This window comes from Hibiscus syriacus, unplaced genomic scaffold (genome assembly GCF_006381635.1).
Source record: "Hibiscus syriacus cultivar Baekdansim isolate YM2019G1 unplaced genomic scaffold, ASM638163v2 tig00110392_pilon, whole genome shotgun sequence".
NCBI lineage: Eukaryota > Viridiplantae > Streptophyta > Magnoliopsida > Malvales > Malvaceae > Hibiscus > Hibiscus syriacus.
In genome coordinates, this window is record NW_024062720.1 from 265,586 (window position 1) to 292,519 (window position 26,934).

At 33.9% G+C, this 26,934-nt stretch overlaps 1 protein-coding gene across 1 annotated transcript; it reads right to left on the minus strand.

The window, feature by feature from the left end:
• Positions 1-24,503: 24,503 nt before the first annotated feature.
• Positions 24,504-25,678, minus strand: LOC120123242 (transcription repressor OFP8-like). The gene has a single exon (XM_039142163.1). The coding sequence runs from the start codon at positions 25,594-25,596 to the stop codon at positions 24,664-24,666; it is 933 nt and encodes a 310-aa protein (XP_038998094.1). The 5' UTR covers positions 25,597-25,678; the 3' UTR covers positions 24,504-24,663.
• Between the last annotated feature and the right edge of the window lie 1,256 nt (positions 25,679-26,934).

The following is a 26,934-nucleotide window of genomic DNA, read 5'->3' on the forward strand; positions in this document are numbered from 1 at the left end:
GAGAACAGATTTTCTCTTATCTTGTTTTCTCCCCGTACTATACATGATATTTTTCCATTGACAAAGAAATGATAGCCTTCCTGGGATCCAAGAACAAAGTTGAACTGTTTACAAACATGTACAGGAGGTGCCAAATTGACAGAAAATATCCGCAAGGTTCTTGAAGCTTGTGACGATGAGCCACCTTCGAGTGTTGAGAAGTATGTTTTTTGATGAGTGCTGAAAATGGAATCTGGTATGGGTTGGAAGGAATAAAGTTACTCCACTTGAACCTGATGAGGTGGAAATGCTTCTAGGTTTCCCTAAAAACTATACATGAGGATCTGGATAGAGTCTTGTTCCATGGTGGTATTAATGTCGTTTCTTTTTTCTCTGGAATCAGTGATGCAGAGACCGTCTTCTACTGTCTTGGCATATCTTTAAAAACAGGTGTGCAAGAACTGAATGATGATCGGTTGGAGCAATTGATGAGTAGATTTGTCAAATTCGACCTTGTTGGCAGTGGCATCTAGCGTAACAACCTTACTGGAAGAAATAAACATCATCATGATGAACTAGAAGATTTTTGTTGGTGCATTTTCTTGCAATGACTGCTATGACAACTATCTCTTCTGCTGCTCCGATATATCCCACTCTTTTCAAATTATGGAACGGTTTAGTTGACAGTAAAACTGGTTATCTCAACTTTTGGAATCCTGTAACCAATGTTACCCTATATAAAAGGCCTATAAGGATAGATTTTGTTCCAATGTCTTATTATGTGCCATAAGTCCTCAAATTCAAATTCAACAATCTTCTGAAGGACATAATGAATATTATCTTGACAAAGAAAGTGATCGGCATAGAAGAAGTAGCAATGATTTATCTAGACTTGAGCCAATATCACAATATAACCAAAGTGCAGTTGTTGACTTGTTCATTCCCATAATACACCTTAATGGGACTTAAGGGTAATCGTTCCTGATGGATTGCTGATGATGTCACAGGAGAGCATTCTAGGTACTATTCTCCAGACTTTCTGGCTTCTTGGACCACTTTCTTTCAAAGAAGTAAAATGCTTCATCATTCTGGCCTCATTCATTCTTTTTCTATAACAGAGGTAGAACAGGCATCAACTTGCTTCAAGGACCTTTCTCATTTGAGACTATCCTGTTTGAAAATGTCTTTTCCTCCTTTGTTTATTGAAGAATGAAAGAATTTTGCAAAGTAATGCACTTCTCAAGTTCACAATAGAATCAAATCATAAACAATGAATTTAATGAATATCAAATAAATCAACTACACTTTTAAATCATTCAAAAATCATAGTCCTATGGCAAGTGTCAAAATTATTGACTGATTTGAGGTGTAGGTTAGTTCTGGTAGGTTCTTTCAAGTTGGTTCAGTATGTCTCTTCGGGCTTCCACTAACTTGAAGAAATGGTTGTTATGTTCATCTTGTAGAGATACTTCTTGATTCCAGAATCTCAGGCACGTCTTTGGGATGTGTGGTGCTTCATTAAGAGCTTAAGATCGTCTCTTATATCATTGTTGCATCATTCAATATTTGAGCCACCTTTTCAGGTTTTCAACTCGAATCCTCCTTTGGTTCTAAGATGTTATTTAAAAATTTACATCTTGAACCCCCTTTTTATCATTTTTCATATCATGCATTAAGGATTTTAAAAACTAATTTTTGCAAATAAAAATCAATCTTGAGAGGCGGAATGAATTCTGAAGATATTCTCTTTAGATGCCTTCAATCTTGCTTTGCTTGACTTGGATCTGCTTTGTTGGGGATTTTTCTATCATCTGGATCCCTCTAGACTGTCAAAAGTTTTTTATCCATTCATATTTTTTCATATCTTCATCTTGCTCTTCTTGTTGAATATGAATATCTGAATTAATTGTACTTGATCAACTTTGTAACTTGAGGTTCCATGAGTCACCCATCTTGGTTCAATTTTTTCCTTTTTTTCTTTTGTTTTTTTCAAGTATAATATTTCTTGACAAAATCTGAGTTTATTTGGTTTCTCACAACTTTCTCATTCATTTCTACCAAAATCAACGCTCCTCCGGAAAAGGCCTTTTTTACAACGTATGGCCCTTCCCAAGTAGGCATCCATTTCCCACGGAAATCTTTATGTATAGGCAAGATCTTTTTTTAGTACTAGATCACCCTCTTGGAATTCTCTTGGATGTATTTTTTTTTGTCATGAGACTTCATCATCCGTTTTTGATACATCTGTCCATGGCAAATAGCTTTCAATATTCTCATCAATAAGGTTTAATTGATCAAATCGAGCTTGGATACATTCAGTCTTCTCCAATTTTTCCTCATTTAGGATACAAAATGATGGGATCTCAACTTTAATTGGTAATACTGCTTCCATCCCATAGACTAAACAATAAGGTGTTGCCCCAGTAAATGTTCGCATAGTAATTCAATATGCATATAAGGCAAAAGTTAGCTTCTCGTGCCAATCTTTGTAAGCTTCAGTGGTCTTTGTAATGATCCTCTTAAGGTTTTTATTTGCTCCTGCAAATGCCCCATTCATCTTTGGGTGATATGACACTGAGTTGGCGTGCTTGATCTGTACGCGAAGTTTAGTCATCTCATACATAGAAGTCCTTGTAAAAAGAGATATCTCCAGGGGGATGAATATTCAAGATTAACTTTACTTACATGAAAAATGTAATTAATGCATGATATATTTATTTCAATTAATCACTTTTTTCTTCTTTTTGAGTATGCCCTAATCACTCGAAATTATCTTCAATGAGTTGGTCCATGATGCCTCATCTCGTCTCTTCTTGTAGTAAGATTCACGGATAATTGAAAGTTTGGTTCTTTTTAGGTCTTTTGGTTTATGATGGTTTTGTGTTTAGAAGGACAAATGTGTGACTTTTAAAGTCATGTATATGGTGGAAGGTAGTATCATCAATCAACTCTATCCGATAACGTAAACATCTAGAGTTGGTGTCTCAAAAACAGGTAGAGACATTTCTTCAGAGTCTCAGATAAATGTACGGTCAAAATTTGGTCTTTAGTAAGGATCAAGTAATTGGCATTAGATGGAAGGTATAATTTTATCACTTGCCAAAGATCTATAACTTTTGAAAAATTAAAAGAATATTTAATCTACTTGATACTCAATAATCTCAAGGTTAAAACTTGATTCCTTGTTCATAACCATAAAAGCAATACACATTTATTTATTGCACAAAAGGTGGAGAAATGAACAAAAAAAACAAGTTCAAACAAGATGCTGAAAATAGAAAGTACTACAGTGGTAGATAACACTTCCACTTGTTTATGCATCATGCCTCATTATTCCTATAATGTTGGGTATGTAATGGGATCAAGGTTCTTTTCTTCATTTGCCCTCCATTTCTTGATCATTTCTTGTGTCAAAACCCCTTTGTAAACAAGCACTCAATTTCTTTTAACAGTGGCCTACAATTGCCTGTAGAATGCCCCTTTACCCCCAAGTGGAAATTACAAACACTATTTTGATCATAACTATGAGCAGAAGGGTTTGATGTCACTTTAATTGCTCTTGGTGTGATGTATTGACCTTTAACCAAATGAGGATACAAGTCTGAAATGGAAGTTTGGAACACTTCCAAAGTTTTTCTTGATCGCATGACTTTCTTTGGTCGATCCGAACTGCTACTTGCTCTTTTTATTTTGCAATTGTGAGGACTCTGGATGCGACACTCATTCATATGATCAGCTTTTGCTTTTTGATCCGTTGGGCTCCTGGATGTGACTTTTGAGTTTTCTTCATTGATTACATTCTCAATTAAATCTCCACTTGTCACAAGATTCTCGAATTCCTTTGTCGGATTTGCCTGCATTAACTCGAAGAAAGGCGCTGGAAGGGAATCACGAAACATACGTGATATTTCTTCTTCTAATATGGGAGGTTGAACTTGTGCTGCCACTCCTCTCCATCTTAAGGCATATTCTTGAAATCTTTCATTGGTTTTCTTCTTTACTCTTCGAAGATCCATACGTGTTGGAGCTAAGCCTTTAACATACAGATATTGTCCCAAAAATGCATCAGCTAAATCAACCCATCTCTTGATCTGTTCTTGGGTCAACTGATTGTACCATACTACTGCTGGGCCAACGAGGCTATCATGAAAAGAGTGAATTAACATATCATCAGAACTTAAATATCCTTCCATTTTTTTTCAAAACATTCTTAGGTGGATTAGAGGACAACTGGTGGCATCATATTTTTCAAAATTTGGCATTTTGAAATCATGGGGAATAACCAAGTGTGGAACCAAGCTGAGCTCTCTTGCTTCTAGTTCTTTGTGGGAAATATCAACACATTTCATATTTCTGATTGCTTCATCCATCCTCTTGAATCTTTCCTCATACTGTGAATAATGAACAAGGTTATTCTTTGGGTTCAATTGGGATGCCCCAGAGTATATTATCTTTCTCGACTCTTTAATCTAATAGGATAGTTTCTCTTTAGCAGTTATCTCTTTTTTATCAGATGTCATCCTCTGACTAATTTGATTTGATCCATCTGGTACTGAATCTGATGTTTCTTTCCTTATATCCTGAGGTAACCCTGTCAATTGTTCTAGCCACTGATCTTGTAGTCCCTCATAAGATTGCTCTATTGTTTTCATGATGATGGTAAAGTAAAATGAATGAATGACCTTGGTTTTACTGTTACAAAACCTTTCATTAATTATTAACATGTTTTTATAATTAATGTATATAACAATACTAAAAAATGTAATGTAAATGCGAAAATGCATAAATGCATAAATAAGAATGCAAACTGTGTAATGCAAAGATGTAAAAAGTAAGAATACAAAATGGAAATGCACAGATACAAAATGGAAATGCATGTATGAAAATGTGTTACTCAAGAGTGATCATCTTAGAACAGATTTCATTGAACACAAAAGTTTTGGTACATCAAACAAAACTTTTATATGTAAGGGACATCTTTCACTCCTAACTTCTCTTTTTCCCATAAAAGCCAAACTGACTTCCACTTATACTCAGGTGTGGAGTTATCAATCTGCCTTAACTTTCTCGTGAAACTAGCTAAGTCCACCAGCTTATGAGCCACATTGTTTGCTTGAACAACAGCTTCCTTCATGACAGTGTCTTTTTCCTTCATCTTCTATGTCAATTCCCGGAGTTGTAGGCAATGTTGCTCATTTTCCCTTGTAAGGGAATCTTTATGGTTACAGAGTTCTCGTACAAGATCTCCATAATCATTTAAACATTTCTTCAATGTCTTGTTCTTGTCGATAGTGGCATTTAATTCAGTATCAATCTCATGTTGATGGATCTGATATGATGCTTCCCTATTGGTCATAGCACTATTCAACATTTGATTGTTGACTTGATATTTTCTCAATTCCATGACAGTTGTATTGAGTCTTTCTTCTGCAACTTGTAAATCATGAGAAAACTTCTTGGCTCGTCCTTCATTTATATTGCAATTCTTTTTCAGTTTGGTGACCCCTGTTATCCACTCTTCTAGGGTGTTCCCTATACCGGCATTTTGAAAGGCTTGACTGACCTTCTGGAAATCTTCCTGTATGCTTTCTATTTCGGTGCTCAATTTATCATTTTGATCCTTCAAATGACGTATTTGAGCTTCGAATCTCAGCAAATCTTCTTCCTTTTGGACGTCCCTCCTGATGCTCTTACCTTTGAATACATTTGGTGTTGATCTGACAGGATCTTCAGTTACCAAACTAGGTTGATCATTTATCATAAACTGTAAGATTCCCTGATCCAAAAGACTTTGGACTCGATGTTTGAAGGCAAGACAATTATCAATGGTATGTCCTTGAGCTCCGGTATGATATTTACAATGAACGATGATGTTATACCAATTCGGATACGGAGGTTGGAACGATTTTATATAATATGGATCCACTTCCCGTGCTTCAAGTAGCTTCTCACACAACTCTTTATATGATATGGGGATAGTATCAAGATGAGAACCACCTTTTGTCTTGGATTGAACCTGAGTTTTAAACGTCAGGAGCATACCCAACTTCGATGATTTCAGATTACATGATTTCATCTCATCTCTGGGAGCTTTTACAGTGGTCACCATTTCTTTGGTATCTCCAGATGACTTGTGAATACGAATGATGACTGTTTGTAATTTCTCAAGTTGGTTAAGATCCGAAGTCCCTTGCGTATCTGACATTGCAGGGTTAGGTTCATTGAGCTCTCTCTTTTTCTGTGCAGGAATCTCTTCTCTTTTGGCCAAAACAGATATTCTATCCATCATCTTGGACATCTGCTCTCTTATTTATCGTATCTCCTCTTGCTCCTTAATGGACATATGATCTCTAGGTGCATAGCTCTCTTCTATCCTCGGAGTTTCCTCGGGATGCGATTCCTTGGCCGCGTCATATTTTGTTTGATCATAAAACTTTTTGTCCATTTACGATTTCTTTCCAATATGATGAACAGTCTTTCAAGTCAACACCTTTTGATTATGCCATGATCGTGCAATGCAAACAAAAGAAATCAATATGAACAGATTAGAGTAATGTAACATGCATGAAAAATAAGAAAAATAGAATAGTTAGTACCAACTAATGGAAAGAAAAGTCTATCTATCAAGGTATAAATCTTAACCTCATGCTTTCTAGTTCCATACTTTGTTTGGAAAAATTACCCTAACTGCATGATTTCTAGTTTGCATGCATTTATTCAGGAAAAAGAAAATAAAATAAATTAAAAGCTAGAGCTTATTTCTCCTTTGTGTACACCTATGAACAAAGGTTCAATACTATCTTAGATCAGGTGAATTTCTAGGGTTTATTATATGCAGAGTTTCAGTTCTAGGAGTAAAGGTACTCTAATTGTCCTTGTTGATGCCCCCTTGGGCTGCCAATCCTCAATTCTAGTCCATTACAGACTTAAGCGGATCGAGTTCAATTCGAGGGGACACTTTTCTCTATACCTGACACGGAGAATGAATTCTCACGAAGACATAGAGCATATGAACCCCGAAAGTTACTTGCTAGGTCTGACACGGAGAATAAATTCTCACGAAGACGTCGCTTTCACTCCCACTTAAAAGGGACAAGCTTGATTAGAAAGCTTATGTTATGCAATGAAAGTGTTGTGTGTGAGGAGAAATGTTCAAACCTCTGACAAACAAATAAATAATGAAATTTAATATTTGAAAATAAAAAAAATATTATGAAAATAATAAGTAATAAAAATTTTGAAATAAAAGAATTAAAAATTAAATATATGAATTTTTAATTTCTAAATGATAGAGACAATTTATAATTGATTTTAAAGTTTGACACTTGATTCCCCAGCGGAGTCGCCAAGCTGTCGTAACCGGTTTTCGTCCGGGCACGAATTTTTTACTTGGCAGGAAAAGTGATGTGAATAAATGGTTTTTTAAAATAATTTGGGAGTCGCCATCGGCCTTTTGGATCAGGCAGGTCGAATACCTAAAAATCATCCTTTAAAAGAGTTTTTAACAAAACATCGATTAAAAGATAAACTGATCTGCGTTTTAACCAAAAATTCTTTCTTTTTAATAATAAAAAGGGATTCGTGGTCGGTTACGTTTAGAGAAGGATTAGCACCCCTACAACGCCCAAAATTGGTACTTTTTAATTATACATTGTCTCTATTATTAGAAATTTAAGAATTCAAAGATATATTTAATTTAAATTTATTACTATAATTTTAAGTAAATTTATTAATTTATATAAATAAGATATTTATTTATTTAGAAATATCAGAAAAGAGCTTCTAGGTGCTTTAAGACAGCTCTTTCCTTTGATATTAAAAAATAAATAAATATTAAAACATTTATCTAAAAAAATAGATTAATATATACAATTTATAAAAGTAAAATATTTATTTATTTAAAAATATCAGAAAACATACCTCTAGTTGCTTTAAGACTGTCCTTTTCTTTGATATTAAAAAAAATAAATAAACATTATTATTTTTTATAAAATTAATCAAATAATATATTAATATAATTAAAATAATAATAATTATTAATTTAAATATATAACAATAAAATAAAATTGATCAAAAGTATAATAAAAAATAAAAGATCAAATTCGAAATATTAAGAAATCTATATCCTAATATTTTAATTTAACCTTAATTATTTATTTAGGGCTAAAATAAAATTTATAAAACTATGAGGGACTAAATGCGATATTTATCCTAAATATATTACTTAATATAAAGGAATAAAATAAATAAAATTAAAATTAAAGAACCGAATTATAAAGATCTAAAATTGGGTTCAGTGACTAAAATATAAGATCATAAAATTATAATGGCTGCGGAAAGGGTTTTACCCTTACCAAATTACACACAGGTCCTCCCTTAAACGACGCCGTTTAAGAGGGTATAAATACCCTAAACGCTTGGCCCGAAGGGCCAAGCTTCCTCATTTATGCTTTCTCATTTTCTCTCTTAAAGAGAGATGAGAAATCTCTCTGCCCTCTCTCTTCCTTCTTCCAACCGGAGGAGAAAACCGGCCTCCATTTCCGGCGCCGATCGCCACCGCCGGCCACCGCTCACGGTGACCGGAACTCTTAAATTACCCTAGAGCATAGATCTTGACCTTCTGAGGCTGAATATGGCCTCCGTTTGTCCTAAAACGCTTTAGATCGTTCTAGATCTAAAAAATAAATCGAAGGTTTTTACCTTCGACTTTCGGTTTTCCGACCTCGTAAGGAGAATCTGATGACTGCAGTTTCCTTGGTAAGCTTCTTTCCTCTCTTTTCTTTCAATATTTGGCTGCTGCGAGTGGTTGCTGTCTATTCGTGTTCGTCGTTATTCCTCTCTAGTTTTTTCTTGCTCTCCGTGGCCGTTGGTCTCCTCTGTTTTCTGTTCTCTGTTCTTGCTGTGTGTCTTTGCTTGCTGTGGCCTTCTTTGTTTTTTTGTCTCTCCTCTTCCCCTTGTTGCAGGTGTGGTCGATGGCTTTTATAGCCATCGACGATATGGCTCTCGGACCGGTCACAGAAGGGGGCACCTCGGTGAGTCATCGAGCTATGTGGTGACTCACCCTTAGAGCAGCAACGTGGACGGCCATTTGGGTCTTCTGGATCTTTCGGTGGTGGCGAGGCGTGGCGGTAGCTAAAGCGTCAACGTGGAGATGGCAATGAGCGGCGGCTGTGGCTTCTGGAAGCTTGAGGTGACGGCTGGAGCTAGGGTTTAGAAACCCTAGCTGAAACCCCAAATGTTTAGGGTTTCTAGTTGGTCTGGGCCGGTTCTGTTTTGTTTGTAACTGGGCCGATCCAGTTTTCATTAGGCCTGTTTGTAAATAATAATTATTTAATAATAATATAATATATATAATATAATAATAATATTTAATAATAATAATAATAATTTTAATAATAATTTAAGTAAAATAAAAAATTGGTGTTTACAATGTCAAACAGAAAGGACCCTCGATAACAGCCAAAATAAGTAGGATGGGCTTAGCTAAGTTTAAAGGGCTAACACCAAATTCTCCAAGCATCATCTAGAAAAAGCCTACTCTAAAGATTTTAGCTTAAGCATTAATTGCCAGCCCACATGATCAAAATTCTATTCAAAGAAGCCCTACGACTGAGACTAGCTCAAATTTGAAAAAAGAAAAAGAAAACAGAAACAGAATATGAGCAGGCAGATGATCACATGCAGAATGAGAGGCTCAATAACCCAGAAAATTCGACCATAAATGCAGATGAGCGCAGGCAAGCTAACACATATATGCTCACTGCCAAATCCATACATTCTATGAATCGTATTCGAATAAAGGAAATGCCTACGGCAGCAAAAATCTGTTGGGAGATTTAAACACGAAAAGGATGTCCCAAGAAAGAAGATGACCGTTTTGCAAGAATCCAGCTGCTCATTAATGGCGTTGATATATAGGAGAAAGAGCCTATCCAACCTTTTCCCTTTCCATTTTCTTTTCATGTATGCTTAATTACGTAACATTGCTTTCAAGTGTTCTAAGAATGTAAAATAAACCAAAACACATCTAGTAGTCCCCCCACATATGGAAAACCCAGATGCCTGCAGAGCTCACATTCTCTCCTTTTTGTCTTTATTTTAAACAATTTACTGGTTTTTTTTCTTCCTTCCACAATCACCTTTCTGTCACTTTTTCAAATCATCCAAACTTGAAGCCGACATTTCCTTGTTCATGCACACACTGCCTCCATTCTCACCCCTAAAATTTGTATACAGCACATTTAAGCCTAAATTTTCGTATTTAACCCAAAATTTATTTATTTTTCTTGAGATTTAGCCAAACGTTGGATCGAAGTGGGATTAATACAAAAACGACAAAAAGAATACGTGAAAAAACATCATAATTAATGTAATTTGACTTGATACTTGGATGTATTAGTGATCATGTTGTCCGGGGTTTAAACAAAGTGACATCTTTGACAGCGTATGATCATACTACAAAAACAAATAATTTTTTGTTTCATGTTGGATGGTGGAATATATGTTGGTTTTTTTTCTCTGTCTTCTCGGATGGATTTGCATCTAATGAATTGAATTTACCAACTTGTAAAGAACACAACAAAAGTCAATGTTTCAGATAAAGACGTAACCTTACAATTTTAGTGGCGAATTTTTGTCTACTTTCTGCACACAATGATTTTCAAATCATGGATTTTAATTTTTTTTTTTGTTGAATCATGCATATATATATATATATATATATATATGAATGATCTTTATTTGTTGAAGTTTCCGAATGCTACAAGCAACTTATTCTTAAAAATAATTTGTGATAAATAAAAATAAATGATTTCTTCACTATATTTGTAATTAGTGATGTCAATTTATAAGCCAAATATATATTGACTAACCAATGTAATGGTCACATTTTTCATAAGCGGGAATGGGATGGGAAATGGAAATTGTTCACAATGAAACCTCTTTGAAAGTTGAGCTACTTGCATTGCCTAACAGATATGGTTTTATCTAAATTAAAATTTAGTAATAAATTTTTTATTTAAAACAATATTTTAAGTTTTTTTAATAATATTATTTTTTTCTATTTATAAAGAAATATAATATTGTACTGAGAGAGAGAAAAAAGTTAACCGGGACTGGATTAATTGAAAATTTTATCTTAAATAATTTATAATTTTGCATGCGATTCAATCGTTAAAATTAGATTTAATAGTTAATGAAGCTTTAGTTAAAACCATCCCCTCATTTGGCGTGCGTTAAGATCTAATCACCATTTTGCGTAAATGTCTGCACTTGTAATTATTATTGCAAAGTTTGTATATTCTAAACAATTAGCAACAAACTTCCAAAACCCCTTTAATTAAATTAGCCCACTCACGGATGAATTGATAAACTTCCAAAAACTGTTCAGTTAAATCTCCCTTATTTATACACTCTCGGATGAAATAAGTATCATTCATATTTAATATTTACTTCTTGTCCATTTGTGTTTCTTGGTTTTCTTAATCTATTATCATTGCATATACTTTTTTTACCCACATATTTATGTAAATAATATTTCTTTAATAAAATATTTAATTTTTTAAAATAATTTATCTTATTTATATATTTTCATTTTAAATTTATTCAAAATAATGATAATTGTTTATTTATATAAATAAAATTAAGTTATTATTTATAATATTATAAATATATATTTAATTTTAATTTTATAAATATCATTATAAAACAAATCTGATTAAGTTTAACATATTTCTTTGAGAGCTCAAAACTAACAATTTATACCTTTACATCATTTATAAAATTCCTCAGCCACTCGGAGAAGGAGAATTTTTCCCATCTTTGAGAAGATCTACACCAGAACCTCAACTATCTATATTTGCTTCATCTAGAAAAGAAGCTAATTCTCCGCAAGGATTAGTATTCTCCTCTCAATCTGCAGAAACAAGAAAGACAACAACTTATAAGCTTTGTTAGCAGATAAAGAAACAAAAAGCTGAGAAGAAAATAGAAAGATATAAAAGGAAGAGACGAGAAGAAGATGATCATTACCCAAAATTTCAAAAGCTTTGATGATTTAGCAAGGTCAACAGAATCCTTTGATCTCTTTTTCTCAAGGAGTATAGGAATACCACCATCCCTAAGATAGTTGTTGTCAATCCAAAAAAAAAAGAACTCAAAAAGGCTTCTGAATATGAAAGTTCATACGCTTATTCAGAATATGTGATCATGCCAACCACCCACCAAGCAGTTAAAATAGATAATGCAGATCTAGAACCTGGTCTTATGGAAGAGAGTTCAGAATCAAGGCAGTCACAGACATTTCCAGTAAATGGTGGAAACTACACATTCACATTAGATGATGTTCCTGTATCAAAATGACCTCAAAGGCTACATGAATTTCATTATTGGATGGAAACACAAAAGTTGACAAGGGAAAGCAATTATGATATCCTTACAGAATTTGTATCTAGATTCACTGATGTACTCAGAGATTGGTGGATCACACTATCTCTAGGAGATTATATATAGTTTCTTGTTCAACAAGATTTTGCAGTTGTTATTCGGGTAATGCATAGTTTCTTCCTTGGTAATCCAAATGATGTGAAGCTCTTAAGAGAAGAGTTTTTCAAAAAGAAAATGTTGTTCTTTTGAAAAAAATGATCTAGAAAAACACTTTAGCGTTATGACAAAGCTTTTCTACATTCTAGGAGCAGACCAAAGTCTGAAATAAGCAATACTAGCTTCAATCCCAAAACTATTACAGAATACAATTCACATGCATCTTCAACAACAAAGAAGAGACATTTTACAGTTAACTGTAGGAGAAATCCAACAGGAAACTTTCATTACCCTTGAAGAAATCTGTGATAGAAAAAAGATTATCAATGACTACATGACTAGGAGTAGAGAGATAGATAAAGCATGCAAAGACCATGGTTTGACCATCAAATGCAAGAAGAAAAAAAAGCAATGTCGTTGTTGTTCTAGCAGAAGAAAGAAAAGATTCTTTAAAGATTTCGATAAAGGATCTTTCAGAACACCATCCTTCCCAAGAAGAAAAAGAAAGTGAAGATATTTGAGAAAGAAATGAACTCTAAGAATAAAATCATCCAAATGCTATGTTTGTGGAAAAAAAGACATTTCGCAAAAAATTATCCTAAGAACAAGAAAAGTTCAAAAATGATCCAACAAATCCAAGAGAATATATAGATCAAGATTAAGAAAGATGATGATATGGAATCCCTCTTTTCTATTGAAGATAAGCCTACTGATCAGTCCTTATTTTCTATCCAAAGCATAAACTCTAATAAGTCTGAATTAGAAACATAGTGGTCCCCTGAAAATAAAGGAGTCTATATGCTTCAAAGCAAGATTAGTTCAGCTATGGCATATATTGTTCCTGTTCCACATATTCCAGTTTTTATTTATCTAGGAAAGTATGAGAAACGAATTTCAGTAATCGCTTTTAATGATACTGGAGTTGCAGAAATAATTATGAATCCAGAAATACTTCCCATAGAATGGTGGAGACCTCATACCAGATACTTTAATTTAGCAGCAGATCAGACATTTGCAACTCATCTCATCAGCAAGCCAATTACAATCCATTTTTCCCAGGATATGTTATTACAACGACAGTATTGGGATTGCAACTCCCAGGGAAAGATTTGGTTGTAGGCTTTGATCTTTACACTAAAGCCAAATATTTGAGGATTCTACATAATGGCCTTAAATATAAACATATGTTTAAGCCATTTGTGGAAATCTTCATATTGTACTTAATGACCAATGAGGTGATCACTTATGTTCTTAAAGAACTCAAGAAGAAAGTTTGTGTAGATTTACATGAGGAATTTCTGTCTAAATATGATCATCCATTATGGAAAAATTCAGAGTTTTTCATTCAGTTTTTATTTAAGAAAAGTGAAGACATCAATCCAACAAAGGCCATTCACTCAGGAATGAATCATGAACACCAAAAACTTGTAGAAACATAATACAAAGAACTTCTACAACAAGAGTTGATTTAGCCTTTAAACTCTCAATGGGCTTGTAAAGCCTTTTTTATCAATAAAAGATCAGAACAAGTGAGAGGAAAGCTTATGCTTGCGATTAATTATCAGCCCATCAATCATTTCCTCCAAGATGATAAATTTCCTCTATCCAACATGAATGCACTATTCTCCAACCTAGCCAAAGTCCAGATTTTTTTAAAGTTTGATCTTAAGGCATGATTTTTGCAATTGGGTATAGATTTTGTAGATAGGCTCAAAACAGAATTCTGCATTCCAAATAATCACTATCAGTGGAAGGTTATGCCTTTTGGACTAAAAACAACACCATCATTATTCCATAAGCCAATGATCAAGATTTTTCAGCCAATCATGAAAAGTGCTATTGTTTACATTGATGATATTCTCCTTTACAGTCCAAATGAAAAATCTCATTCTAAATTACTAGACCAGTTTAAACAATTGGTTTTACAGTATGAGATTATGCTATCTGAAAGAAAAATGAAGATTTGCCAACAGGAGATAGAATTTCTAGGAATGCATCTTAAAGATGGGTGATATCATCCAAGACCACATATTGCCCAAGAATTATTAAAATTTCTAAAAGAAAATCTCACAAATAAACAAGTTCTTTAGTTCTTAAGGATAGTAAATTACTTAAGAGATATTCCAAAAATCTCTAAGTATACTAATCATTTAAGAAATATGCTAAAAAAAGACCCTCCTCAATAGAAAGAAGTTCTGACTAAAGATGTCAATGTCATACCCCACAAAATTCTTTAAAATTTATTTAATTATTTTTTTGGACTAAACTACAAAATTTTAAAACTTCTGAGCTAAATTCAAAAGTATGAGAAGTTTAGGGACTTAACCCCAAATTAACCCATTTTTCTAATTAGCTTAAAAAATGAAAAAAAATGTTTGAGTTGGTGGCTGAGGGGATTTAAACCCCTGCCACCCGGAATGAGTACTCATGCTCTAGCCACTAGGCTAGGGCAATGTTTGTGTCTAAATTTAATAAATATATGTTTTAATATTTATTAGATAACCCATTTTACCCAGAATTAAACCCCCCGTGCAATGAACCCAAACTCTTTCTTTCTTAAATTCACCCTTGACACCCTTCGGCCAGCCTCCTTCGATCGATGGTAAGGTGCACCGCCGTATCCTTCGGTTTCAGCAGTAACCATCGATCCAACCCCATTTCGTAAACCGATGCCTTTTTCCGCGAAGAAGCCAACATTGAAGGAGAAAACCAAACCGTCGTCGCGCCTCACCGCCAACCTAGGAAGACTCGTCGACCCCGTACGACCAAAATCCGACCAAGATCGTGGCCTGAAACCTGTCCAATCATCGTCTGATGTTTGGGTAAACTTTAGTTTGCTTTTCAATTTATTTTATCACGATTTTTGACTATTTTTGGGAAATCTTGTATGGAAATGTTGATTTGGTAGTGTTTGGAAGCTTCTGGTGTGTTCGGCGACCACCCTCGACCTCTTTTTGCCGATCCATGCATCCCCACGTGCTGCCGCGTGCTCATGGGACTTGTCCCCACTTTGGTTCCTTCTAGAAACCGATTCAGCTAGTCTGGACCAGCCTAAACCGACCCAACCCAACCTGAACTGTTGACCTGACCCGAACTGTTTGACACGACCCGTTGACTTTGACCAGAGTTGACTTTAACCCGAAAATTCAAATTTTTTGAAAAGTCATATTTTATATTTTTCGACGTTTTGAGTTCGAATCCGAAGTTCGTTTTGTCAAATTCAAACCTAAAAGCCTCCGAATTAACCCGTAAACCCGAAAAATGCATATTTATTTAAGTGTTTTAGTTCAGTTAATTTAATCGAAGGGTCAAGAACTAATTTATGTTATCGTATGTTAAAGGTACTCGAGGATCTCCTGGCTGTTTCACTGCTCGACCCAGTTCCTCTCGATCCGCTTATCCTCGAGAGGCCGTGATTACTCGTATAGTTCTATAACCCAGTTAGTTATTCTATGTAAAATATTATTCCGAATATGACCCTGTTCTGATATGGCTTAGGTTCCCGTACAGTCGAAGAGCTTAGTGATGCTAGTGCTTGATAGATCTTCCAGACCGATCCATTTTGCGAGGTGTGTTCCTTGTGTGCAAAATAACTGTTTTAAATATTTGTTTGAAATCTCATGTACACATGATTGTTTTCTCTGATTTGAATTATAATGTTTGATATGATTTGACTACTGTATAAATTACCTGTTTTGAAATCGTATTCCTGATTTACTAAAATGTAAAGCATGATTGCCTGAATTATGATTTTTTGTTACTATTTTACTGAACTGATTATCTGTCTGAAATCTGATTTACTGCTACAGCTAATTACTACCTGAAAAATGTTCTATTATGGGTACTCTAGGATTTGGTATGAAGACTCTGGCAGGTTCAGTCGATGTTGGTAATTCCTTAGATAAGTTCAGCACCGACTGGTAATCCCTTATGGACCTAAGGTGACCCTTAGGTAGGCTCTAAGGCCCGATATTTTTATTGGGTAAGCTCCCGTGGCCCCGAGAATTATCTTGGATAGGCTCTCAGGCCCCAAGGTACTCCCTTAGGTTGTGCAGTTCTGGGGAATTGCATATGGCATTCGATTGGAGGACGATTCTAAGTTTTTAAATTAAAAACTCTTCTGATGTTTTAATGACTGTGATATGCACTAATTTTAAAAGCATAATTGTATGTTTTTATTTTTGCACTGTTGGGACACACTGAGCCTTTAGCTCACTTTTCAAATCGTTTTACCCCCTTTCAGATACTCTTCGATAAACACTCCGTATTAGACATTTGGAGGATTGTCACATTTAGTACAAATTCTTTTGTTGTAATATTCTATCTTCTAGACTCTTTTAAATTGGTGACATGTGCCTTATTTTTGAAGTACTTATCTTTTTATGATGTTTACTGCTTTTGCTACTGATATTTGATTTATTGTGCTCCGGAATTATTATATGTTTTATTTTACCTGGTCACTTTTAGTTTTATATTCACGAGTTGGGTTTTATCGTTAATTATTATACTTTTATAAATTCCATTTGCAATATGATTTTAAATTATCGAATAAAGATTTTGGAAAAAGTTTTTAAGAATCTTTAATGTAATCCTCTAGACTTAGTCGAAACACATAGGCTAGGTCTAGGGGGTTACAGTCAAAGTGTTGAAAGAAAAATTGCAACAATTACCACCATTATAGATCCCTTCAGATAGAAAAAGAATTCTCCAGACTTATGCAACCAACAAATATTAGGGATAATTTTTTTTGAAGAAAAAGATAGAAAGAGACACATATGTGGATATAAAAGTGGAAGATTCCCTGATGTAGAAATCCAGTATCATTCAACCTTCAAGGAGATATTAGCGGTAAAGAAATGAATATCCAAATTTGAGTTTCATTTAATTGGCCAAAATTTTTGGTTGAAATGGATATGTATTCCTTCCCTCAAATGTTGAAGTTTAAGCAAAAGGTTGTTCCAAATCCACAGCTACTCAGATGGGCAGAATGGTTATCAAAAACTCATTTGACTGCAAATATATCAAAGATCAAACTAATGTTCTAGCAGACTTATTATCCCAACTCTCTCAAAAACAAATCCACAAGATAATGATGTTTGGAGTTGCTTCCTCATCATCTTCAAATCCACCAAAAAGACCAAAAGCTTACCCTTCTGAATCAGGTTTTTTTGTGCCTCCAAACCTTAACCCAAAGTTTCCTCCTAAAGTATACATACCGGTAATAGAAAACAAGTTTCATTCAAAAGCCAAAGACGTATTTTTTTAATACCATTTAAATCTTTTTAGAAATTATGAAGGGTTAATCCTGAAACCTCATGGATTACATCTTGAATATCCTTTTATCCACCCCGTTCACTTTGAATTTACTGAAGTCCCAGATGAACTAAAATGGTTGTTATGGTATTTTACCCACATACAGCATGTAGCCATTCTTTTATATTACAAGACCTTCAATATTTCCTTAATAAGGCCATAAGAGGATCAATCCAACCAAATTTAAAAACCTTTTTCACATAAGAGGATCAATCCAACCATATTTAAAAACCTTTTTCACATAAGAGGATCAATCCAACCATATTTAAAAACCTTTTTCACCATATTTCAATGGTTTTATCCTTTACATCAATGGTTGGATATGATTAATAAAGAATCTTAGAGAACTCGTGGATGGTGTGTAGTGATTATCTTCTACAAGGCACATTATTTCCTATAACATGGAGTATCAAAATAATTATGATCATTTATGGCGGTATAGATTCACCGTATCTACAATGATGATGTAAAAAAGCTGGATACTCCATATAGAGAGCTGCAGAAATATTTGTGCCAGCTAAACAGATAGATTTCATTAGAAATATGGCCATTATCAGATGTTGATACACCATGGGACTCATGACCCTCATATTTGACACTCTTAACAACTTACTACAAAGAAATTATGAAGACATCACGTAAATATCGAGAAAATTTACCTTATCTCTCGGAGTGGTCCCAATATTATCCTTGGGTCATCAGTACTGTCAGCAAGGGAGGTGAATCATCAAGGATGACATAAGAAACAAATTCATCAACAGTTCCAGCAGGTGAAAATATGGACATGGACACAAAACATTGCTAGGAATTTTATCAGCTAGCACGCTACGGGAAAAAACAAAAAAAAGAAGACCAAATAATTGAGTTAAATATCACTTCTGATAAATCCACCAACTATAGTGACATATCACTGTAGCTACTTTAATACTTTTGTATTTTACTTTCAAGAGCATTAGACTTTGTTTGGAATCCTATTATAACATCCCAAAGACCAGGCTAGTGACCAAAGTGTAAGATGTTAAAACTTTGTTTCTAATTTTGAAAATTTGAAAAGTTTAGGGATTTAATTGGAATTTTTTACAGTATGATTGATTAGTAAAGATGGAAGGATAGAAGGGCATATTGGTCTTTTTTCAAATAATGAATTTAAAATTCTTAATGAGGTTTATATATCTCCACGTGGAGAAGAGTTAGAGGAAATCTAGAATTTTATCTCTCTTTCTTCATCATTTCTTCTTTCTCTCTACGTGACTACTTGGCTAAGGTAAATATTCTTCCAGTTGATTGTTTCTTATAATTTATGAGTAGTTTTGACTCTTGGAGTATTAGGAAAGCTTAAGGGAGCTTTAAGAAAAGTAGAAACTAATAGATTTGCCAGATATGAGAGATTTTGTATAAAGGGTTTTTAAGTGAATTGATGAGAAAATGTTAATAAATGGATTTTGAAGTCATATTTGACTTGTCATAAGCTGAAATAAGAATCTAAAGTATTTGATATGGATTTAAGACATTTTGAATATTTGGTATGATTTTTGGGTTTAAGTGTTCTAGTTAGATATTGGATGTTAAGATGAGTTAAAGTGAGATAAGTTGATTTGAATAAGTGTAGTTGAGTTTAAAGGATTTAAAGAAGAGTAACATGAGAAAATTAGTTGAGATTGGTTGATTTTTTTTGTTAAAATGAGTAAGTTCTGGGTAAGGGGTATCGATGTTGGAAGAATAATATCGATACTTCAGAGTAAAAATATGTGATATTTGGGTTTGGGTATCGATAGTGGAAAAACAATATCGATACCATAAAGTGAATTGTATGAAAATCAGTATCGATATCGAATGAGTAGTATCGATACCAAGGGGTATCGATACCAGTGATCAAGTATCTGTACCATTTTGAGAGATGAAATTCCAGAATCGAATTGGGGTATCGATACTGAAGTATAGTATCGATACCATGGTGTAGAAGTATCGGTATTGTATCTTAGGTACTGATACTATTCAAAGTGAAATAGTGAATTAAGTGCTTTGTTTAGCTTAAGTTATTGGTGATTAATTTATAGTATTATGAATTCTGATATTTATTTAGATCTTATATTTGTGTAGATATTGATCGAAACCAAGATCCAGACGATTCAAAGTCGTAAGACCGATATAAGGTACTAAGTGCTTAGCTTTGACTAAGTGAGGCTAAGGTGAGTGCATGCTAGTCTGAAATATGATCATATGGAAAGAAAACTTGCGATGAGTCTATTTCAAATGTTTGATGGCATAATTTCATGAATATCAATATATCATGGTTATGGTTTCAATGTGTACATGATGTACAAGTATATGTTTATATGTTATATGCACTGTTATACATGAGCAATGTGTTACATGTTATTCTATGTGTTACATGATCTATGTGAATATATGAGAAATGATATAAGCTATGTGACTATGAGCTATGTGAGTACACGTCTATGTGATATGGTCTATGTGACTACGTGAACATGTGATATAATCTATGTGATAAGGAACTATATGAATAATTGAAAATGTTAAAATGTGTAAATGGTAAAGCCCATAAGTATGTGATATGAGAGCTAAGGGTATATTGGCATGCCAAGAGTCGAAGGTTCTACGCGGTCCTTCTGGACAATTCTACGTGATCCTTCGGGATATTTCTACGCGGTCCTTCGAGATATCTATGTGGTCCTTCAAGACATTCTATGTGGTACTTCGGTGCAATTTATATGAGCTGTGGTGATAGCATTTATGCATAACCTCAGTGCACTCACATACCTTAAGTTCTCAGAAGAGTGCCATAGGCTATTAAAAGAGATAAAATAAAAAAAACAATGTGTGATGTTATGTGTGTTGCTTTGTAAAATGTATTATATGATGTGTTATGAAGGTTAAGTACAAGATTATATGTTTTAAATGGTTTAATGGTTTTGCATAGGGACAATGATAATGATTTTGATGATATATATATATATAGGCATTTATGCTTTTGTTACATGGTGTGTGTTATAGTTTCTTTATATGATTATAAAAAATGTTTAGAATATGATTAAGTGACGAGATGTTTTATTATACATTTTATATGCCTCACTAAGTCAACGACTTAGCGTGTGAGTGATTTTTCACACGTAGGCTCAAAGAAATCGGAAGATCAAGATTAGTACGAGTCAAGACAGCATAGCTCTACCGAAGATCAGATCAAAATTGATTTAAGCTGTATGTTCTGGTGTATATGTTATTTTGTTGGCATGCAAATGAAAGTTTAAATCAAAAATGCTCTGACCAAATTTTATAAACATACTTGATTTTACTAATGTAAATTATTAAGTTTTATGTTTAATTTGAGTATGAATTTCTCCACTGTTTTGATATGATAAAGTGTACAAATTTTTAAGAATAAATGTTTTGAAAAGTTAATGTGACACCTCGGATTTGTATCTGGGTCAGATACGGGTTGGGGGTTCTATACCTATGTACTATATGTAAATGTGGAAAGTTTGAATGTTTGTCGTGTTCTTCTCCTCCATCTTATAAAAGGAGAAGTTATGATTTGTAACAAGGTAGAGTTTAACCTTCAATAAAATTCGAGTGTATTTTTTTTAAAACCATAGACTTATAAATTTCTTTCATTTTTCTTTCTATGTTTTTAAAGATGAACGAATAGATCTCCAGTGAGTTTTCCTAGTGTATGCTCTGCAACTTGCCATTTTAAATGGATCATGTTTGCATCAAAAACCATGAAAGCTTAGATCGGGAGACTAAGTATGAAGACAATCTTGAAATGAATTATGGTTGGTTACTGTAACTAACAGACAGTGCCCCTTTGGCCGTTAGAAGAGCCCTGTTTGGCATAACATACCTGTTACAATAATTCTAATCATATTTTCAGTTATCCCTATCCTCTTATTTGGTATCAGAGCCACACTCATAGATTTATTTGTTCATCTTACAAAGATTTCAGAAAGAATAAACCTTAATATTATGACAGATACAACTTTATCACAACCCTCATTTTCTAAATCTCTTGTTACTATGAAAAATTTCCCTTTTAAAACCCATGTGTCCAAAAAGGTATCATCTCTATATAAGATTAATTATTCTGGAAACGAGAATGTTCAACCCACAGAACTTCCCCTTGTAAACCCTTATTCTACTTATAAAAAACCATCATTTTCCCCTATCAAAAGTATTAAGTCCCTTATCCATACATCCTCAAAAGGAGTCAATGAATACATACAATCCTCTCGTTTTGATAAATACTTTATCATGGGAGCAGCAACAGAGCAGTTTATTACTCTGGAAATTCCACCTGATTTCCCACAAAGATAGATAGAAAGTAGATACTCTCATATTCACTTTGAATTGATTTATCTAGCCTTAAATTACCATGGCAATGAAGGAAAACAAGTAGTAGAAAGAATTGCTTTACTGGACACCAGATATCTAAAGTACCAAGATGTATGTATTAGTATTGTTGAAGCCACTATGAACAACGAGCTTGTAAATGTAACTTTGTTTCCAAATTTTACCTTGGCCCTTGCAAATCCAAATCTCATGGTTGTATTAATGGTCCAGAACCATATAGTTGGTGCCCCACAAGTGGAATCTTCAATAATTGCAACTTTACACTATTAGATAGTGTATAGAGTTCAAGATCATGCTTTCGAGCTTAATGGAAGTTGATCTGGTGATTCACTTTTAATCTTAGTTAATACATAGAAGCAACCACACTGTATTCATATTCCCATACATATTCTAATAAAAAGAATTGATCCAACTGTTACAAGATGAATGGGTGACAAATTATAAGAAACAATCAGTCAGGTCCCTCAACAACAAAATCATCTCTAAATGAGATGGAACTTCAATGATTCATTTTGACCATAGTTACTTGAAGAATCCATTAACACCATAATTATTCCCCACTCAGTTGATGATGTTGCCACTTGGAGACCCAAGAGACGCTCATGACAAGGAAGATCCATATTGCTATTGTGAACTGTGCAAACCTGGCTTTGAAGTCTCTTTTATAGGGAATTTTGATGTATCTGGAAAACCTATTTATTTTATGAGAGATCCTGCCATAGGTCATTGTATATGAGATCCTAAATGCTCGTGTGAACTTTGTGCCGAGGACATATTTGAAGCATGGAATGAAGGAAATCATCATACAACATACTATCCTCATAAAGTTGGTTAGAAGAAAAAGAAGAAATATTCTCACTCCTGTCTCTATAAGAGATATATGGCATAAGATCCTATTGTTGGACCCCTTGGATAAAGCCAGTTGATTCTCCTTTAACAAAACCCCCCACCAAATCCTCCATCTCCTCCACCAGAACATAAAATAAAACCAGAAAAACTGATCCAACAATACTATAAGAAAATTAAAAAATGATTCAAGAAATACCCATAACAAGAACTAAAGTCTTCATCAGAGTACCAGTTGATTTCTGTTGTCTGTATGTTTTAACTTTCAAACCCTTCTTATGATAAAGAATTTCCTCCTTTTGAGGAATTCACTGAAAAAGAGTAAAAACGTGCTCCAAAGATTTTCAACCAACTCCATGGAGAGAAAATCAGTGCAACAAAATCAACTCTTAATAGGCAAATTGAAAACTCTCTTGCCCAAAATGCCATGTTAAAGAAGATTGATTCCAAAATCACCCAAATTGATGCCAAACTCACTCAAGTTTAATCGAAGGTGAGCTATCACCAAAATTGCCAATGAACTTATTGTGTTGCTTCATAAAAGATTGCAATAGGTTGAAAGGCATACTACTTCACCAGGATAATATTTCTTTTTCCATCTTAAGCAGAAGTAAAAAGAAATTAAAAAACTGAAGGAACAAATTAAGATATATGTTTTTGTCGCTGCTTGACTTGACATGAGCTCGTGTCTTTAACACTTACCGCATGGATTTCTTTCTTTTTAGACACGATTTGTATAAATTTTAGCACATTATATTTTCATATTTTTATTTTGACCATTACCGGAGCAACTTTATAAAATCATGCCACGTGTGTAAAAACGCTACCTTACACACCTTCTAAAAGGTACGATTGGAAAAGAATACCTCTTTAATCCTGTGACAAAATGAATTATTTTTAAATATCTTCTAGATCTTATTTTATTAAATAATTAAAAATGTAGTATTTAAATAAAAAAAAACTCTCATATATAACTCTAATCTTAATAGACATAAAAATTTTAATAAAAATATATCAAAATACTAATTAATACATAAAATTTTAATTATAATAAATAACCACAAATAATAAATATTCATATAAAAACAACATTTTAGTTTGATATTTATCTCACATTGTTTTGGTGCGATTTCTAAATTGCATGAAAATAAATTATTTATTCATTCAATGACGAGTCCAATAGAGAAACTGAGATTTACAACTATATTGGTGTCAAAATTCATATGACGATGGTTTTCAAAACTGGTGCCACAGTTTTGACCCTGCAGTCATATGTCAATGGAAAGGCAAACAAACACTAGAAGAAACAAACCCAATCCCTGCTTCATTTCAATCCAAGAATCCCACTTTTGAGTTTTCATCGAAACAATCAAATTCACTGTTCAAAATTTTAAATTATATAGAAACAGGCCATGTACTTTCTTGGAACAGACAGAACAGAACATACAAGAAGAACAGAACACAATGTTTTGGATAATAACATGGGATTGCATTCAAAAGGCTACCGCATTAATTAACAACGTTAATTCTGAGTTAGAATTCTAAAATCTAACTAAAATGAACAAAGGGAAAACAAGCCAAGTTTTCAGTTTTTGTTCTTCTGCATTTCAAGATCGGTTAAGCGAACAAAGTCTCCCAAATCTCTGTAAAGACCTCGACAATTATGTGATGATGGTGATTGGAGTTGAGTGACAGAAAACACTGCAACAGTTGCTCGAGATCTCTAGCTGTAAATAGCTGTCTCTCGACGATCATTTCCATCATTGATGTCCTGAAATCGTTGTAGGGATCGATAGAACTTTTCACCACCGCGAAGTTATCTTTGACTTTATCGGTTCCTTCCAGCGGTAAAACCCCCACCAGCATTTCGCTGCCCCGGTTCTTAGCTCTTCTCCGACGAGTTTTGCACGTTTTTCGGTTTTTGGCATGTTGCCGGAGAGACTCTGATGAATCCGACGAGCGAGTCCTTGAAGAGAAAAGAGTCTCGGTTTCATCTTCACTGCCAATCCACCACCCACCGTAGTAAGTATTATTATTATTACTACTATTGGCACTTTCATGTGACGATGAGCTGAAAGATACGGCAGTGGAAGACATATACTTGGTTTTAGCATGAACCCTTTGGTTATTCTTCTTTTTCTTCTTGTTTTTGTTTCTGGGTATGCTCTTCTTCTTTTTCTTCTCGTAGAAATCAAAGTCTTTACAGTCGGAGAAGATGTTCAAAGGCATTGCAGTGGCAGCAGGCGGCGGGCACTTTCGGCTGTGAAAATCAGCGTCGGAGACTATGAAAGGAGGATAACGAGCTGGCGATTTACGTCTAGGAAGATATTCTCTGGGAGGATTTATGGAGCCTCTTGGTTTAGAAATGGAAGGGAAAGATCGAGCCTTGGGAGGTGGCGACGACGAAAATGGCTCCACCAAGTGGAAGCTGTTGTGGTTTTGAGGTGAAAAAACGGGTTTTTCAATGGCATCGGAGATGTTCCGGTCCCGACAGGAGCTAAACGAGGATCGAAACATGCGAGAGATTCTTAGCTTGAAACGATTTTCCATATCGATTGATCCCGAGAGGTGTTTTCTTTTTTGACGGAGGGAGAGTGGCAATGTATGAATGCAGGGGCAAAACTTATATTTAAATAAGAGAGAAACGAGATTTAAATCTCGTAATTATTATAATATTATTCCTTTGTCTTGGTTGCAAATTGTGGGTCAAGTTCAAGAAGATTTGATCTTTTGGGTGATTAATTTGTAATAGAAATTAAGGATAATGCTCACGGGTAGTCAACTATTTTAGGCGCTTTAAATTTTTTAAAAATGTTCCAACTAGAATTAAGTGCAAACCACCACATTTATTAATCGCATTTTGCCTTAATTAATACCCTATACCATTGCTTAAAGTGTTATATTTATTGATATAAATTTATTAAACTAGTTTAGTTTATAAAAATTTTATACATTTTGCACATCATATGGTTTTTATTTAAAATGACATTTCAAATGTTAGGATAAGATACTTAAAAAAAACCCTATCGATAAAAAATGAACATGAAGATGAATAATAAAATTTGTATTATAGCACACAACATATATTAAGGATGGAATGGGGCACCGATTTCTAATATACGGACAATGAAGAATGAGATTATCATTTGTTTGCCTTTTTCTTTTCACCGACAGTACTTGGGTTGTAGCTGCCATAACAACAAAATTCCTTCATGTTCCCTAGCAATGGGGCTCCCTTTGCTCCTTAACCACCTAAACGAATATGCTTCAAATCTTTCATTATGCTTAGGTATTGTCCATTTGTTTAGGCATGTTTAACGGTAGATCGTGTTTAAAAGCAATTTCGTGAGAGATTTAGATGTTATTTTTATTTCATATAAGATAGAAGATAAATTAAAAAGGTGTACAACATATAACTCAAAACTCCATTTATGATTATAAGTGTCATACACTAGAAATGTCAGGAGCCCAGGAGTGTAAGTGTTCCTTTAAATATACATGACTTGTATTTACCCTAGACTAATAAAAAAATGTCATGGTTACTTAAAATTTGCTTCTTGATTCAAAGATTATTTTTATGAATTCTAAATTTAATCTTAATTCTATCTAGAAGAGAAAGAGAGATTCTAGAGGAAAGAAAAGTACTTCTTGACCCTAGAACTCATATGACCTTAGAAAATATAAAAGAACAAAGATGAACAGTTTGATTAATCATTCTAATGAGATATTTTATCAGACATAACATTAAAGTCTCACGACATTTAAAATTCTTCAAGCCTTTAACTATAACCTTTTGCTGATATATCCTTTCACTCAAGTCAATTCTGTGAAACTAATGAGTATCTCACCATTGGGAAGCTTCCAAACAACAAAACAACACAATATCAA

Excerpts from the sequence above, each read along its gene's own strand:
- LOC120123242 (XM_039142163.1), bottom strand. The coding sequence starts at position 25,596 with ATGGAAAATCGTTTCAAGCTAAGAATCTCTCGCATGTTTCGATCCTCG.